Here is a 19,620-nt window from a genome sequence, read left to right as displayed (position 1 = left end):
CTCAGGTAGACTGTAGGACATTGGTTTATAAAACTGAATGTGAGCACTTCCTGCCATTTCCCATGAGCTAGACAGCAGTGTCCTAATGTATTCCCATCCCAAGCCCCTCACACACTGCCTTTAATGCTTGGCTTGGTAGCTAGTTTAATTCTTACCACAGTCCTTTCAGACCAGTTCATGTATTTATGTCATGTCACAGATGAACAGAAGCAACGAAGCCATAGTGATCATCTGGATAAAGGCAGAAAACAGGCTATGGAGCCCTCGGCTCTCAGGCTCTGCAGCGGGCACTGGAATACAGACTTTCTTCCTCTAAAACATGGCGGTAGAAAGTCACCCTGGCTGATTTTAATACGGACTTCGGTCTTTAGAATGTCTCAGTCATAGCCTTGGTAGGATAACCGACCACTCTGGATACACACACACACACACACACACACACACACACACATACATGCCATGCACACACACCCTTTAATAGACTGTGTATGACCATACCATTTGGTTTCTGTATTACTTTTGTTATTGATACTGCTTTGCATACATAACAACACTCTCCTGATACTGTTTTGAAATTCTAAAGAGTAGACACTGTGTGTTTCTCTCTTTTCAGTGCGAACAGCAACAAAAGAAACAAACAGACAAAAAAACCCAAAAACAACCACTGTTATAGACTGAGACTTGATATGTATCTTTAGCATCAATTTAAGAAACTTAAATAATGATGGTTTTATTTATGAGGGTGTTCCATGCATCTGACAAGTATAGTATCGGTGTCACTGTCTTACAGTCCCATTTCAACACCAAGGTTGTGGACAGTGGTGGCACATGTCCACCACTTGGGAGACAGAGGCAGGCAGATCTTGGAGTTTGAAGCCAGTCTGGACTACCTAGTGGATTCTGGGGACAGCCAGGGCTACTGAGAACACTGTCTAGAAAAACTTAAGCCAAAACAAAACAAAACAAAACAAAAAAATCAACACCATAGTGGATTTGCTCAGCCTGGTTCTCTTCTGAAGCTCTCTGACAGGATGTTTTTTTCTTGATATTGTCCATATTCTAGCTCAAAAAGAAGGAGAGAAAAAAAACACAGTAACAACTTAAGATATATCTAAATGAGATGTTTACATATCATAATAGATGCAGATAGTAGTCTTACACCGAATTAGAAAGCACCAACTCCTTGCTCTTTATTAAAACGTTTTAATTGCCCTGTAAAAAAGGAAAGGCAAGCTGGGAATTATTGTGGACTTTGTCAGTGTTTCACAGTCATATCATTATTGGGCATTAGTGTAAATCACTGTAGGATTACGAACAAGTAGGGTTTGAAAGGCAAGAAAGATGAGTTTGCTTCACTCTCTTATTTTACACATAAAGAACTAGAATCTTGAGGTGCTAAATGCTTTGTCCAAGGATGGATAAAAATAGCTCCCCTCATTGTTGACACTCATGGGGAAGGGACTCTGGGAGAAAGTTATAAACAGGCTGTCACAGCTCATAAAGTTGGTTTGGAGAATAAATAAATACAGCTGTGGATGAAACCTCTTCAGTCTGTGATTCAGAGGATGGCTTCAGTGGTAGCTGGAGAAATGGGAGGATGTAAACTGCATAGGATTCTCCACATTGTCAGTGATACAGAGCCTCCATTGTGCACTCAGGGGACTTGGTACATTTATGAGCACATAGCTCTTGAAGCACCACAGACGTTGCCCACAGGTACCCTGAAGAGAAGACAAAAGACAAACAAACAAACACTCTGTGTTGGTCAGAAAATAGGGAAAGGGTTATCGCAAATACTTAAATCATTTCTTTTAATGTAAGTAATTCTACATTCCTTCCTTCCTTCCTTTTCATCCTTACTTTCTTGCTTAACTTGTCTCCTTACTTTGTTTGTTTGTAATTGTTTTGTTTATTGAGACAGAACTTCTCTGTGTAGCCTTGTCTGTCCTGGAACTCACTCTAGCCTTGAGCACACAGAAATTTGCCTGTCTCTGGCTCCCAGATGCTGGGACCTTACTTTTTAACTAGCACATTGATATATTTTTAATTATGTGATGAAGAGAACTGCAAGTCACATAAGGAAATGTTTCCTTTGTGGCCCTGAATAAAAAATAAATAAAATGTAAAATCCTGAAAGTTTTTGTTATATATTGGAATGTTTTTAAATGGCAAGATTCTTAGGGAATAGGTTATCTCAGAGGCTGATCCGCTAAAGTGCTATAGTTCATGCTTGTATCTGTAAGAATCAAGAATTTTTTATGTTGACATTTAACTCTGAGGTCAGAGAATAGAAGGCAGTCTATAGACACCACAGGTCCCATAATTAATGTCACTGGTCTGTACAATATCTCTCAACCACCATAGATTTCTCTTTGAATTACAGTGGAGTGTTAAGGGCTGGAAGGTAAGTTCTTCAACAGAAGAGTGAGTTGGTCTACCACAGGCATTTATGTCAGTAGTCTTATGATAACAGTGGTGACCTTATGAGTAGTATCTGATGGCTAGTAGACTCATTGTGGTGTGCACAAGATTAGAGATGTGATGTTGCTACCTTCTTAAGCTGGATGACACTAAAGCTCATTCAGGTACAACGACACAACACTCAGGAGGCGGGTGGATCTTGTGTGTTTGAGGCCAGCCTGGACTACATAGTAAGATCTTAGCCAGGCCTACATAGAGAGTTTATATTTCCAACAGTAATGACGAGAAGAATACAGTGACACTTCAACTCTGGTTAAAAAAGAAAGGAGTATGTTCAGAATAAAGACAAGCTTTTGTCACAGCATTCAAAGTTTTTACCCAATCTGGGAAGTACCTGTCATTGTACATCTTTCTATCTCCCTTAGTTTTAGCTGGACTTGTTAGAACAAGCCTGCAGTCCCAGATACTTGAACAGCTTAGGCAGGAAACTGTCCAACTCAAGGTCTGCTTGAGCTACAGAGAGAGCACAAAGTCAGCCTGGGTAATTTAGTGAGAATATGTCTCCAAATAAAAAATAAAATGGGCCTGGTGGAACATTTCCCTAGCCCACAAAATGTCCAATGTCCACAGAAATAAACAGTAGAGAAGAACAGTATTGTGGAGTTGTTTTGAAAATTAAAGAAACAGTCTAGATAAAGTGATAGCCCACTTGCTAAGTGACCACTACACCAGCAAATGATTCTCCTCATTAGTTTCTCTAGGGACACTCCCAATTTCAAGTGCACTGCCCTAGTGATCAAATGTCTTTCAGCCTCCTTGGCCTTTAGAGTGGCTCATATAATCTGGGATGACATCTCTCTCTTCCATGCCTCTTTTCTGTAGCTTCTCTTCTGTAGTCAGGAGTCGTTCATCCCCCTCAGACTTCCAAAGGTAGCTCATCCTTCTGTATTTGTCTAATAGCCTTGAATAACTATGGCAACACCAACTCTTTTGGTACCATGTGTTTACTGATATCTTTTTGATGATGGAAATGTTCATGGCAATACTACTAACTAAAGAATATATTTGTTATGTGAAAGTCTTGAGATAGTTTTTGTCTGTGAACTCTAAATTACTCAGTATGACTTCTCTGTGGAATAGTATGACTTTGTAGCATGTGTACATAAACAATAAACCTTGAGTACAGGCAATGGATCATTAAAATGGCCACCCCACTGCTTGCTTGCTTTGTGATCTCGGCCAGTTGGTTCTGGATTCTTGGATTTTGTTTTTCTCTCTAATAATGCAAATGAAGACAAAGAAGAGAAGAGAAAGAGGAGGAGAAGGAGAGGGGAGGAAGAAGGAGAAGGAAAAAAAGCAAATACTATGTAGAATTTTATGAAAAGTAGATATAATTAGCCTTAAGTTCCTAACACATTTTGAGGTTCAGGTGAAGACTTTATGATATTATTGTTATGATTCAGCATATTAGCAATAGGTCTTTGCTTAAGCAGTCAATAGTGGTAGTGAACTCTACCTTCTCCCAAAGAAAGATCATTAGTTATTTTATATTTGGCCATTAATGAAACTTTGGACATTTCTTATGAAAATTGCAAAATTAATGAAGTTCTTTTGATATAGGACCCTACTATTTAGCATATATAACCCTACAAAACATTGACTCCCTCCCTCTCTCTCTTAAAGATTTATTTATTTAGTATACAGTGCTCTGCATGCATATGTGCCTTTATATCAGAAGAATACAACAGATTTAATTATAGATAGTTGTGAGCCACCATGTGGTTGATGGTAAGTGAACACAGGACCTCTAGAAGAGCAAGCAGTGCTCTTAACTTTTGAGCCATCTCCCCAGCACTAAGCCATGTTCTTGTAACAATAGTATTTACAGTATGCATGGCAGTGAGAGGATGTAAGTTGGCACTCCACATGGGATTGCCATGCTAGTGAGAGATAATGATGATTAACAAATAAATGCCAGCTTCATCTCAGGAGTAACATGGGATAGGAAAAAACTAGAGCCATAGGTAGTAAGAAGATGTCAAGAAAACTTCATGAGGTTGGGACGTGAGGAAGTTTTCATCGAAGAACTGATGTTTGATTAGAAATAGAGCAAGGTTAAGTAACACTGAAATCATATGATGGTGTGAGGGCAGAATATCAAGAGAGGAGGCACTGAGCAGAGAAACATGGAGGACACGCAGTAGTGTCTTGCATTTCTTCAGGTCTCATAGACAATAGTAAAGCCTGGGATAGGTTCTCAGTGGGAATGGAAAGCACTACTGTTTTAATGGAAATGATTTGTTCCCTTAAGGACTATATGGGGAGCTATATCACAATCAGAATGACCTCATTTTTAATGACAAAGAACAGATATTAAAAAGAGTACTCAAACATTGGACCCCTTGTGCTATGTTTATAGGAATGTAAAACTGTGCAACATCCGTGGGACAAAAATCTGGTGGTTCCTCCAAAACTTAAATAGTTGACACTTAATATAATAAGTTGGTTAGCTACCCAACTGATTCACAAACAAGGACTCAGTGATAGTAGCAGAGGGGTTTTTTTTTTCCTTTTTCCGGTAACTAAATAGTAGATACAATCCACAGGGCCACCAGTGAATAAATGGGTGGATAAAAATTTGATGTGTGAACGAAACTAGAATGCAATGGTGGTCTTATTTAACCTGGAAAAGAAATTAAATTCTGATGTGTGCTACAATGTGGATAGGCAAATGAAAGGACAAGTGTTCCACAATTCTATATGAGTAAAATCCTGGGGGAAGGGAAATTTACAAAGATGGAAAACACAATAGAGAGGCAGTGCTAGTACCCAAGAGACTGAGGTCTAGCCTGGGCTATCTAGGGAAACTATGATAAAGATAGACAAGATGGAGAGAAAGACCGAGGAAGAGAAGAAATGAAGAAGAAAAGAGGTAAAGGAGGGAGAGGGTTATGGGGAGGATAGTAGAAAATTCTAGATGTTGAGGCAAAAGAGGAGTGGCTAGTGTAGAATGGAAATGTCTGTTGGGGAGGGTAGAAAGTCTTAGACACAGTGTGGTGGTTGAGCGTCAACATGAATATTCTAAGTAGCCTTCAGAGTGGTTACAAACTCAGTTTTACTCTATGCTCATCTTACAGTAAGACATCAAGAAAAGGCTCAGAGTCTCTGGAGTGGGGGTTGAAACTTGTTCCCAGTTGATGTAGAAGGGAGCTGGATACACAACGATTATATCAGAGCTGCTCACACTTGAGATGCATTGTGAACGTTGCACACATAGGAAGTGTGGACAGACTGGAAGTGGTAGGAAAGAATAATAACCGCAGGTGACTCTTGGTTTTGTTCCAGACTGACAGGAAAGTAACAGTTATTTCCTGTTGGGAAAAACAAAAGACACAGAATTGGATTTTTGGTTTAGACATATCTTGATAGCTGCAAAGTCGAAATTCACCTGTTCTGTCTATCATGTGCTGGGACTCTAGATATGTGCCACCACATCTTGCCCTGGGCACTGCACATGAGGATCTCAGAATGGGCACGAGAATGGCAGATCAAACGTTGCATCTTTTATTTGGCAGAGAAAGGCCATGAGACTCACTAGCGCAGCTTTGAAAAGATGAACTCTGAAGCCTACTGTAAGGAACACGGGAACGATAAACAAGTTTACGTAGGAAAGGAGAAGAAGCTCAGAAGAAAAGTCATCCTAGGGTCTGAGCTATGGGATCAACCAGCCTACGGGGGTCAGGACAGGCTGTGACATCAATATGAAATGTATCTCCTAAAAATTCATCAGATAGCTGCAAGCCACTGGTCTAAGTGTTGGGGCAAAGACACACTTGAAAAGACCTCTTCCTGTCTGTACTCCTGGGCATATTGCTTGACTCTCACTCCAGTGCTCACCTTGTTCAAGTGAGGTTCATAATTAGCATGAAATGACATGAGAGCATCAGTCATTCCCAAGTACTGACCTAAATGATCTGATTGTCATAAGCTTAATTCTTTCTAAGACCCTGAAGCTATACATGTTATTGTCTTACAAGAAGATCAACCAAAGCATAGAGGAGCTGACAGTTTTCTGAGACATGCCCGGGAACAGGTCAGCAAGATTTTTGGTTCTGTAGTTCCTAGCTTCCAGCACCCTAACGATCCACTAGTTAATGCTGGAGTGGTACAGGGAACACTCCGCCTTCTGCCTCAGGCCATGGTAAACTCTCAGAACCTGTTTCCTTCATCCATTGGTCCTTTACTACACAGAAGTGCATCTCTCTGAGGTGCTGAGAAACAAACTCCTATAATTAAAACCAATCAGAAAAGCAATCACCTAGTTCATCAAGTATGTAAACTGCCAACCATAAACTCAGCAATATCCCTGAAAGAATTTAATGAACGTTAATTGACTGAATAAACAACAAGTGCGCAGGGTTTTTTTTTTTTCTCTAACTTTCTTTCCCAAGTACCTGGCCTTTAGAATTATGCATTGGATAGTGTTTAATGAAATTCCATTACCACTGAGTTTATTTTATGAGCTTTCTTTGATAAAACCCATTCAAGCTATCCCTGAAAATACTTTTTTATTACCTAGTTTATATGACTCTCTTAAATTATTACTTGTCTGGCAGATGAAAGGAAAATGCTGCCCTATTGTCTTGGAGACATAAATCTACTGTTTACATACAGGGTAATTTTTCTCATTAGCGTCTCCCATGGTGTCTTATTCCCTGTGGCTCAGGATAATCATGTTACTTTTATCTTGGTCACCGAAGCTAACCTACCTGAGTCACGTTCCATTCCCTATTATCCAGTCAATCACCAACAACTGACAGCCAGCTTATGAAATGCCTGGGAAACTGGTCTCTCTGGTTCGGATTTAAGGACATGACTTTACTCCAGTCATTTCCTTCCATGGTAACAGCAGATGCCTCTCTCATTGGTATCAGCACACTCTGCTTTCATAAGTCCAAAGTTCCCCCCTGAACCTCATCAAGGAAAGATTAAAAACAAAATTATGACACTTTGTCAGAGTTTAGAAAATTAGGTCCTCCTAAGGAACCATCCAGAGTCCATTTGACCTGTGCTTGGCCATCCTATATACACTAGGCCCTCCCCCACCCATCCACGTCATATGATTTCTGCATGTGACACAATTTGGTGACAAGGTTAAATACATAAGTTAGTTTTTCTTCATAATTATCAGCTCTCTCTTCTGCTCACTACTTACCACAGACAGATCTACTCCCCATGAATCAAGACCCATTCTTTGGTGTCCTCCATTAAGCTTGCCCCATTCCTCCCATTCAGAACTAGACCCTCCCTCCCTTGATACCCACTACACCTGACTGAGCCTCTCTTTCTCACATATCATTGTTATGACTTCTATAAGTATGATTTGCATACATAATACATTGGAGACATTTTTATTTTCCTCACAGCCAGCACCAGATTGCTCCACAGCAAAACTCTTGATAGGGAAAGTGTGCCCTTAGATAGACCAGGACATGGCTGGTGAGCAGAAGCCTTGCAGCCCTTGGATGAGCCCTTTCTCCCAGGGCTATGTGTAGGAAGAGCTGATACCTCTGCCAAGCGAAGGAGTTTGTTATTTTCCTCTCACATCGACTTGGCATGGGATGAGGGAGAAACCAGAGAGGTGATGAAAAGGAAAGCACCCAAGAAAATGAATGGAGCCACAGACTGGGCTGGACCATCAGATGCACAGAGGAGCCAAAAATATTTTATAAATAGAGGGAGCCTCAGGGCAGAGAGGAGGCCGCTCCAAGAGACTCTTGGCCTCTTGGCAAGGGGCATGCAGCCTTTACGCACTCTTGTGGCTGCTCTGTGGTTGTCTGGGAAACACCAGTTGAAGAAGGTGATGTTTGGAACATCAGAACTGATGTTGCAGACAGAGAGATCTCTGAGAACATCAGCTTCTTAGAAGTACACACTGTCCGACTGCTATATAGTAGCAGAGGTTTGAGTCATATCTCACATATTTAAGGTAGATAAGTAACCAAATGTCACACCTCATTGGATTGTAAACTCTCTGACAATGCTCCACAAGACACCTCCCTTTCTGTGGTGGACTCACAGGAAATAACTATTTTATTGGGTCAGTCTGTTAAACTGAAGAAATACTTATAAGTGACTAGTATTTTGCTCTAGTCTTACTGATTATCTTAGCAGGAAAAGGTCAAGTTAAGAAATTACTTGGCTATAAAACATTTAATAGCCAGTAAATACAGTACTTACTGTTTTAATTTTACTACTGAAAAGATGTTTCATCCCTTCCGTTGGAAAGATGTGAAGTAAAAGAGTGACGTACACTGGCGCTATTAAGACTCATTTGGGCAAGCATTTAGCTGTTCCAACTACCTCCTCTTTACCTATTGAGATTGCTGATAAGAATTATCTGCACTGCTAATCTTAATATAATTTCATGATAGACTCCTCAGTGTATGTGTATATAAGCCATGGTTTCTTTGCCCAATTGTTTCACAGTGTACACTGGGTGCACTATCAGCAGCTCAGTACATGTTGAGAGGTAAACAATATTCAGCAATACTCTGATGTCTATGGACCATCTTGTGCCAATCAATAATGGAAGAGAATGAAATTAAGAAAATGAATAATACAGCCATTATTTGAAACCCACAAATGCTTATGTGGCCTTTCTTCCTGGCCGAGTAGAGAATGGGTCAGGTCTGTGCATTTGGAAAGCAGCATAACCCCAAAGGCTTGAATAAAAGGAAATGTTCTAAGTGAACAAAGATATTAGAAACAGCAAATCTGTACAAGGGTCTGATTGCAGAATGTATTTGAAAACAAGGGATAAATATTGGTAAAGGAAGACAATGAACCTAGTACGGAATGGTTTTAAATGCAAACAAAATGTGGAACTCATACTCAAAGGAGACCAGAACCCTTCTCAGCTTATCCTATAAGGACAACATTGCCTTAATATCACAACCAATGAGATCACAATAAAATACATCAAGACACAGATTTTTGTATTTACAGCTTTCACACAACAGTTTAGCCAAGTGCAATTAAAAATAAATAATAAACTCAGATCACCTCCATGCAGTGTTGACATGCGATCTTCTTCATAGAAAATCATAAAGGTATTTCCAGAAATCTACTGAAACTGACAGGTAAGTTCAGTACAGTAGCAGAACACACAAGACCAGTGCACAAAAATCACTTCTATCTCTGTACCGCAACAGTGGGCAATGAAAATGAAATTGAGAAAACAGTTCCGTCTGTCATAGCATGGAATAGAAGAAAATATCTAGCAGGACGTTTAACAAATGAAGTATTTAAGTTTAACATTAGAAATAACAAGGCATTGTTTAAATTGTGTTTTTAGTGGAGGGTGGGGTTGGGGCTGACTCAGCTGGGAAGCCTGCTTGATGGTGAATCTGACAGCCAGACATGGATCCCTCCATTTTAAATGGTACATTTTGTTTGTTTTGCTTTGCTTTTATTTTTCTGTGCATTAATAGATCAACTAGTTAGAGTAGGATTTCATGATGTACACTTAAAAATGGCTACGTAAAAGGCTAGAGCAGGGTTGTAGATGAACTGAATTCAGTTGCCACCACCTTATCAGGAGACTCACAACTCTAGCACCAAGGAATCTTTGACCCTCTCCTGGCCTCTGTGGGTATCCATATGCATGTAAGCACATGTACACACTGTGTGTGTGTGTGTGTGTGTGTGTGTGTGTGTGTGTGTGTACAAGAAAAATAAATCCTTAATAAAAATATTATTCATGAAATTAAAACCTTGTAGTTTTTGTTCCAAAATGTGTAATTAGAATGAAAAAATCACCTGAGTTTCCTAGCAACCAAAGCAAAAAAAAAAGTACACATTGTGAGATGCTGAGTTCTATCTGATTAAATAAAGAGTGTTCCTGTTACCAGACGGATTTTTCTTGATTCTAAGTAAGTTCTTAGTTATGAACAGGGTCAGGGAGACAGGTTTCTGACTTCGAGTCTACCCCTAGTTAGCTATATGTCTTTGGAATAATGGCTAATCTCAAAAAGCCTACTTCTTTATTTTCTAAATGTCTTCCAAGTATGAAATTGAATCATAATAGCATATCATCCAACTGGAGCACCATTATTTGAAGGCAAATCTTTTTATGAAGTGGGTTGTTGGGGGCAGAGAGAACAAGAAAATTTCTGTCTGATTTGAAAAGGTTTGGTTTTCTCCAAAATTCAAATATATAGCCATTTTGTGGTAGGAAAGATAGCTAAGACGAGGCAGCAGGAGGCAGTGGATCATAGGCCTCAGTGAAAAGGGTAGGGCTTGCCTTAAAGGCATTTAGATTCAAATAATTACCTGTAATCCTCCTTTGACCTAGATGGTTTGGTTTGTTTCTTTTCAAGTTCTCGTGATCCACTAAGCTACGGCTCCTGGCAGACAGCTTCAATGTTCTGAAGAATCTCTGTAGAAAAGTTCTAAATATTTCATCAGCATATGCTTTTCCCATGCAGTGGGTGTGTCCTGCATACTTCAGGAGTTCATAAGTGCAGAGCAGATGTTCACCTGGTATTATGAAGTGATTTGGGGCATAGAGTCTGCGATGCATAAAGTGTTTGCACAGAAGCTGATGGATGAAGAGATGTCATCTGTCTACAAGAGATCTTTCTTTTGCTGTTCAGAAGCAATTCTTCCAACTGCTAGTCTAATTGCATCATAAAAGTGTGATGAAAAAGCTGAATGTAACAATTATATCTGGTGCTTTTATCGATTCATCTTTTTAGAACTTTTTAAAAATTATCTTTACGCCGCTTTCTTTAACACACCTACATCTTGCTTGCTAAAACATGAAGGAGCAAACACAGACAGCTCAGCCTATGGAAGTTTTTATTCTGTTAATCTTCTGGAAACCAGTGTGCAGAAGCATTTCATAACAGCTGATTCAGTGAGGTCAGTCACGAAACACTGTGACTTTATTCCCAGTCCACCAGCCTCTCACGGGACTCATTTCTAAAGCCGTTATCTTCCTGTCAAATTTGTACAAGATTCTGTTTACTAAAATAAAACAATAAGTAGAAATACATTTGGGGCATATTCTGTTCATGTGAAACAGTGTCAGGTTTAGTTCACATTTGTAAGACTGAGCTTTTTGTTTGGACTAGGTGTTATATAGACTAGGTATTATTGTCAGTATATACATTCTGGGAGCCTACTGAATTCCGATTCTAACATGAAATGGGATAATGTCTGAATCATGGCTTCTAGAAACAGTGGCAACTGCTAATCTTAGAATTTTCAACTTCAGACATAGTACAAAATGTACTTTTAAAAACTGTATCTCCAAAGTTAATTACTGCTTGGTTCAGTCCAACTCGGAATTCCTTCTGGTAGCATTGTAGGTGAACCAGAGTGACAGGAGGGACTTGGCTCATTGGTATGCCTGGACTCATACCACCATTGGCCTCTCCCTTTAAAAAACTGTACCTGGGAATAAATGTACACTTCACAGAAACATAAGAAAGTATGTTGTGGGGCCGGTGAGATGGCTCTGTGGGGAAAGGCTCTTGCTGCTATGTCCAATGACCTGAGGTCTATTTTTAGGACCCACATACTTGAAGGAAAGAACCAGCTTCTTCAAATGGTCCTGACTTTCATAAGCACACCATAAGATGTACCCTACACACAATCAATCAATCAATAAACAAATGTAAAATATTAAAATATTTAATTGTACAGTAATGGCTACTTAACCCCGTGCCTCTCTGATAGTGTTTGTAAACAGTCTGCCTTATAATTCTCAACTGAACAGTGTGTGCCTTTGGAATAAGCAGCACTCATAAGTGTTCCTGTTGTTGTTGCTCTATGTAATTGGTTTTGAGCAGAACTTTAAGTGATGCATATTGTTTCATTGCTTTTTTTTTAATTAACATTTTCTCACACATCCATTTGTAATGCCTTCTACATCTTTGTGTCAAACTCTTGGCTTCACATCCTGACCATGACTCTGAATCCAGATGTCTGGGCTTCTTTCTGGCAAGTTTGGATGCCACTGGTGTGAACCTTAGGATGGCTTTGTGACTTAACAGAGAGGAGCTGGATGCACACTAAGCATTCTGTAAATGTGCATTATCAGAGGTATCCTCAACAACGCAACACACACACAGAGAGAGAGAGAGAGAGAAGTGTGCACGTGTGTCTGTGCACATGTGTGTGCTGAAATACTGTCAATTTCTGTATTTTCTGCTTCTAGTTTTTATGTTTTGTTGTGTGTGTGTATGATGTGTGTGTGTTTGTGTGTGTCTTCTTAAACTTGAGAGGAGGTCCTAGTCTCTTATTCCCTTTTTTCTTCCTTCTTCCCTCCCTCTCTTCCTTACTTGCTTTCACTCCTTTAGGAACTCCAATTTCAGCAGAAGGCATCTCTTCACACTGAGGTCACCCATGACAAATGGCATTTTATTCATTATCTGCTGATTACAGTTAACCCTGATTTTCTTTTTCATGGTAGCCATGCAGTGCCTTTGGTTTATTACATGGAGCTGTCTCTACCTGTGACTTTCCCAGACTCTCTGGATTTAATTCTAATTTAACTTGCCACTCCAAGCCAGATTGTTCTGCTTCTGAAGTCCTGATTTGTTCTTGTGTTCTGTCGGGATCTAAACTTACCACATGAGCCTCAGACATGCATCTATTGCTCTGAGTGTGCTGGCCTTCTGGGAAATAGAGGGGGCATGAAGTTTCTGCTTTTAAAAAGATTTATTAGTTTGTTTGTTTCTTTGTTTGTGGTGGTGGTAGTAATGGTGTATGTGAGTATGTGTGCACATGCACAAACATGTTTGCATATGTATGATAGAGCTCATTCACATACCTCAGCACACATGAGGTCAGAGGACAACTGAACTGTGGTGACTTCAAGTTTTCTTCAGCAACTGAACTCAGGTCTGTAGGATTGCACAGCAACTGTCTTTACCCACTGGGCATCTGGCCAGCTGCAGTCACTGGTCTTGTGAACTATAAGGATCTATTTAGTACCAACTTCTGGAACACAGTATCAACAGCCTTATCATGGCCATTTTGAAAATACAAAGATTTTCACTAAATGCAACTGAAACAATCCTGAGCCTGGAATACAATCATCAGTTGCACATTGGCATTCTTTAGAACAAGCCCAACCTGGGAGGTACCAAGTCAGCTTGGATCCTCAATGCTAACCAGAGAGCATATTGCTCTGAAAGCCCAGGACACGAAGGGTAGAGTAGAAACGTAGGAAGGATGCAGCTGGTCATTCTGTTAGAGACATGCATGCTCAAGAGAAGCCCCAGAATGAGACCCTGTGGTGGGGGGGATATAATGCTCTGTTTAGAAAGCCATGCTACAGAGCTGCTGCAAAAACTGTTACCTTTATAGGCAGGTATTTGTTGATAGTTAACCCTGAATTTCCAATACCCAGGTCCATTTAAAATATGAAGCTTGGAGAAGGAAGCAGAAGACTGAAGGCTCAGTGTCTGTTATCTGGAGGCTCAACAATGGAACAATCCAATGAGGATTAATTAATCAACTCAAAATGATATGTGAAATGAAGCAGAAATGCGTTCCTTTCGCTACATTTCTTAAATGCTAACAACAACTCTGTAAGATGGAAACTTACTAGGTACCGGTACCTTGACCGAAGGGTACTGAACTTGGTCATGGAATTGCTTCAGCCAAACCCTTTCCCTGCGGTAGTCCACCTACAGTGCCTGCTAACTGTGGATTGTACACAGTGGCTTCCAGACAGCAGCCATCCTGCATAGCACTAGGATGCCCTAGCTTCTTTCTGCACTCTGTAAAGTTTTCTGCATGCTAGGTCCCCTTTGACTATAGTCCCACTACCTTTCTGCGGAGAAAAATCCAGTAAGCATCACTTAAGAGGTCAACTTAAAAGGAGCTTCCTCTGTATCTGCGGACAGAGCCTCACACATAGTATGCACTCACTGATAAAGTGGATAATAGCCCAAAAGTTTAGAATACCCAAGATTCAATTCACAGAACACATGAAGCTCAAGAAGAAGGAAGACCAAAGTGTGAATGGATGCTTCAGTCCTTCTTAGAAGGAGAAAAAATACTTAGAGTAGGAAATACAGAGACAAATTGTGGAGCAGAGACTGAAGGAAAGGCCATCCAGAGACTGCCACACCTGAGCATATATCCCATATACAGACACCAAAACCAGATAATATTGTGGATGCCAATAAATGCTTGCTGACAGGAGCTTGTCTCCTGAGAGGCTCTGCCAGAGCCTGACAAATACAGAGGTGGATGCTGGCAGCTAATCATTGAACTGAGAACAGGATTCCCAATGGAGGAGTTAGAGAAAGGATTGAAGGAGCTGATAGGGTTTGTAACACCATAAGAACAACAGTATCAATCAACCAGACCCCCAGAGCTCCCAGGAACTAAACCACCATCTAAAGAGTACACATAGAGGGACCCATGGCTCCAGCCTCATATGTAGCAGAGGATGGCCTTGTCGGGCATCAATGGAAGGAGAGGCCCTTGGTCTTGTGAAGGCTTGATGCCCCAGTGTAGGGGAATGTCAGGGTGGGGAGGTGAGAGGGAGTGGTTGCTCCTGTTCATAGAAGTAGGAGGGGGGCGGGGTGGAATAGGGAGTTTCTGGAGGGGAAACCGGGAAAGAGGATAGCATTTGAAGTGTAAATAAATAAAATATCCAATAAAAGGAAAACAAAAAAACAGGGAAGTGTGGACAAAGAAAGCTATTCCTCGGAACCAGCTTTACTGCATTCCAGTCTGCAGGGACCTACCTTTTAGAGGTATTTTACAACTCATTTTTCTTGTACACATTCTTTTCCAAGGCCGTTCTGTGTAACTTCTAAAAATATTATCCTTTCGAATGAGGAAGAGCAGAGACTAAGGAGTGAATACGAAGAACGTCTTCATAATCCTTCTTTGCTCTGGTTCAGTTCAAAACTCAGTAGAACAGGTTCTTCTTCCCTGGCCCCAGCCTCTGCTTGTCAGTTAAGTGGTGGAAGGATTTTATCACAGGTCCCTCCAAGACCACTGAAAGCTGGTTTGGTTTCAGAAATTCCCAGCAAGATAACTGGTTAAAGTCAACCACAAGCCAAAGCTGTGTCTGGGCTTATGTGGGTTGACATTAATATGTATGTGTCGGTGTGTAGGAAATCGTACAAAACAGCGGGCTTGTTGCAGCCCTTAAATTTCAACTAGAGAAACATACTATCATTGTCTTGATTTGTGAAAGATGCCAAACGTCATACAACACAATAAAGGACTTCCTTTTATAAGGCTTCTTGGGCCAAAATCTATATTTATTTGCATGGTCACATATTCAAGAAATGATTGCTTTCACCGTGTCGGGTGTACACACAGACCCTTTGTTCACAGGGATGCTACTCCATGCTGAAATCACTCAGAGAACTAACTCAAGCTGTTCCTTCGTGTTGTTTTGACTCTTTTCACAATAGACTCCTGTCCCAGCAGCTGCGTCAATGACATGAAAACCACAAATCCATGCTGATTGATAATGAAGGCTTTAGACACTGGTTCAGCCAGCAGCGAGGCCTACCTGGAGTGCTGGAGGCTTGATGAATAGCACTTAGGTTTGATCCTTCCTTCTCTGAAGCCTTGACTGCCTGTTCTGCTACTTGTAGACAAGAAAATGCACTGCCAAAAATAAAATAAAATATACAGGAATATGCTAGAAGGAGATGTCGTAACACAGTTGACTGAGATAAGGGAGTAGTGTAGTATCAGAAAGAGTCCCTGTTTGTCACTTAAGTAATGGTGTTTTTAAAAAAGCAGGATGAACCACTCTGAATCCATACTTGAGGGGGTCACAGACTGTAGAGTGGGCAATTACATAGTAGGTCAAACTCAGATGTTTAAATGTTAAAAAGGTGGTGGGGTTGGGGTGAAGATAGAAGACTTTGCAGAGTTCTGAAATTGGTATAGCATTAGTTACAATGTTTCAAAACCACATGGTCATACTGTAAATTCCTATGATTGCAGAATATACATATAGTAACATATTTAAACATGCATGACATGAAGGTAGGGGTTTAGGAGAACAGAGGAGGCCTAACAGGAGGATGAGGCATGAGAGGTGGGGGGTACAGAGGAGATGTGCTCCTCATGTAACTACAGTGTCATGGACAATGGATACATGGTAGCAAATCAGTTCTCATTGGAAACATCTAAGGACATTGGCAGTAGATTTCCCTGGGGCGGAGGAAGGTTGAAGCAATGGCAAAGAACAAGGGGGCATCTTCATTTTTGTGTTCAGTTCTTAAAAGAAGATGAATTGCCAACCAAAGGGCATATTGTGATTTTTTTGCATATATTGTATCCGGCACGGGGGTGATGTCTGTGTGGGTGTACATACCTGTGCCATGACATGATCATGGAAGCTAGAAGGGAACATGCATATGTTTTCTCCTTCCACCGTGTGAATTGTACGTGCCTAACTATCGTTGTCAGACTCAGTAGCAAGCACTAAGAAGCTGTCTCATCCCCCCCCCAATAATATGAATTTTTATGTTTAAAAAGATATAGAATAGCTAATAACAAACACATAAAGACTCCTCAAAACAAAAACATCAAAACAGGTTAAAACCTGAATCTGGAGGGAAAAAAAACAAGATGTTGGTCATGGTAAATGTGTCTTGTAGAAACAAGGGTGCCTGTCTCTTTATTGTATTCCATTGTCATTTTAGAGAACTTCATGGGTAACTAATAAAAAGATGAGTCATGTACTTTCTGTCTCAATCAAAAAAGATTAAGGTTTGAAAAAGGTACATGTAAATGAATTACCTGACATTACAAACTAATCCTGTTTTTCTACTGAGTATTAAAAATGAAACAACATGCAAGTCTGGGCCAAACTTGGTAGTTAAAGTCTTTTTTTTTTTCCTTCTCATAATAGTAGAACAGCTAATCTTTAAAGACAGCACACGTTACTCATCACCACAAAAAAAAAAAAAAAAAAAAAAAAAAAAAAAAAAAAAAAAAAAAAAAACCACCAAGTAGGAAAGTTAAATATCAAGTGCGTTTCCCTGCAGAGAAGTTGCTTGTCCTGAGTCACTGTGTTGATGTACCGAGACCAATTCTTTCACCCTGACCTCAATTGTTTTGAAATGTACACTGCGATTTGCATGGTTGTATAATGCTGTGTGCATCTCAGACACCCCTCGCATTAAATATGTTCATATTGATGTTGTCTAGAGTGGGGCCTCCCAACGCGTTCTCTGGAAAGACTATTCAGACATGCAAAACTGAGCTGCTACTTTAGCACCAACAAGGGCTATTTTCTTGCTCTCCTCTGCCGCCACTCGCTTTTGCAGTTTGTTACGTTAGACTGGTTTGGGTCTGGGTGTTTAGAAACAGGTTAATGATATACCCCAGGCTAGCCTCCAGCTCCCGGGTCCTCCTGCCTCATCCGCTCACGTGCTGAGATCCCATTGGTATCACTGTGCCTTGCTTGCTGTTGTAAACATTGTTTTTTCGCTCTCCAGAACCCTTTAAATAAAAAATAGCCAAGCTGCTTTCTTTAGCTACTGAGAAACATCCAGGTGATGAGAGCAGTATGTAAGATCGTGGAGCCGAGGAGGCTACAGAGTCCACAGCCTGCTAAGGCCCCAGATCAAGGGCTGGGCTTCTCATTGTGTAATGCGACTCCTTCTTTTTCAGTTCAATCTCACCATTTAGCATCGAGAGCACAAGACGCCAGAGACGATCAGAATCCCCGGACTCCCGGAAGCGGCGCATCCACAGATGTGACTTCGAAGGGTGCAACAAAGTATACACAAAAAGTTCTCACCTGAAGGCCCACAGGAGAACACACACAGGTACCGCTCCGTGGGCTGCTCCCCGGGGGTGGGGGAGGTGGGAAACGGAAACAGCTCACCCTGGGCTCATTAGTTTGTGACTGACATTCTCAACAGTTTGAGTTTGGTTCATTCCTTCCGTCTTGCATGCATTAAAAAAAAAATGCTGGGAACAGAAAAGAGCTAATCATCTTTCTGGTAATCAACTTAGCCACTTAATAATTATGTAATTTATGAGGTTTTAAAGTACCTGCAGGATACCTCAAACAGCTAGCGGAACAAAAGACTTCCCTTCTTTCAAGCTTACATCTGGCTCAACCTCATCCTTGGGCCACAAGTGTTCTGTTTTCAATACTGTTCCTCTTCCTGTTGTTTTCCTTCTAGTTGTTTTGTTGTTGTTGTTGGTGGTGGTGGTTTTTGTTTTTGTGGGGTTGTTGTTGTTGTTGCTTTGTTTTTGTTTTTGTTTTAGACAGGGCTTTACTTTGTAGCCCTGGTTGTCCTGGAACTCCCTCTGTAGACCTGCTGGCCTCAAATTCAGAGCTCCACCTGCCTTGGCCTCCCAAGTGCTGGAATTAAAGGCGTGTGCCACCATTACACAATACTCAAACTTCAGAAAGATAAACTTAAAACTCAAAATGTGTGTATTCAAAGCAGAACTGAAGGTATTCATTCTTAAAACCAGTTCCATAAAATCCTGCGTAATTTTCCTTAGTCCCTATTGTCACATAGGGAGGGGATTTTTCAATACTTACAGAGAAAAGAAATTGACACCACAAGTCATTCGAAATTTTGCCACAATTCAACTGTTCATCCTTCCACATGCCTATGCCTCTCACATCTAGAAAGCAGTGCTTGTCATTATTAACCATTGGCCACGATGTAGTTTTATTTGTGCTGTGGGGCCCTAAGCTGCCATCCCCTGGGCTTCTTCTGAGTAGATTCAATGGGCGCTACTGGCAAGGAATAAGAGACGAGAAGATCCACCGGCACTCTGCCTTTCCTCCACGTGGCTGGTGAATAAATTCAGTGACACTCACAAGAAGCAGGTGAAGCAGGGAGAGAGTCACAGCCTCGCTGCTGAAACAGGCCGCACACCAGCAAATCCTGTCAAGTGCCTGCCTACTCTCACGGGAAACTTCAAGCATAAAAGATGCCTGTGTCACTGTGTAGAACGTGTTCTCCGTCATATCAAAACAACCACTCAAGGCAAACCACTTCCCAGATTAAACTGTAGAATCGTCTAAACTGGCCTCCTCTGCCATCTCTTTAGCCCATGTTACTACATCTGTTTGCAAAATCATCGGCCAGAAGCGCTAACCATGCAGCCTACCTACAGGGGCTGCAAACGGGTGCACCACGCTATAAATTCATGAGTTTAATTGGACTT

At 40.8% G+C, this 19,620-nt stretch overlaps 1 protein-coding gene across 1 annotated transcript in view; it reads left to right on the top strand.

The window, feature by feature from the left end:
• The window catches only part of KLF12 (KLF transcription factor 12), a gene marked incomplete at its 5' end in the record, with an annotated part of 80,512 nt that overhangs the window by 36,842 nt on the left and 24,050 nt on the right, over positions 1-19,620 (top strand). Inside the window, one exon of the mRNA XM_080917160.1 lies at positions 18,097-18,254. Coding sequence (XP_080773286.1) covers positions 18,097-18,254 — 158 coding nt within the window. The remainder of the gene's footprint in view (positions 1-18,096; positions 18,255-19,620) is intronic.

This window comes from Micromys minutus, assembly GCF_963924665.1.
Source record: "Micromys minutus genome assembly, chromosome: 5".
Taxonomy (NCBI): domain Eukaryota; kingdom Metazoa; phylum Chordata; class Mammalia; order Rodentia; family Muridae; genus Micromys; species Micromys minutus.
The sequence above is the reverse complement of the archived record's forward strand: the minus strand, read 5'-3'. Positions and strand labels throughout refer to the sequence as shown.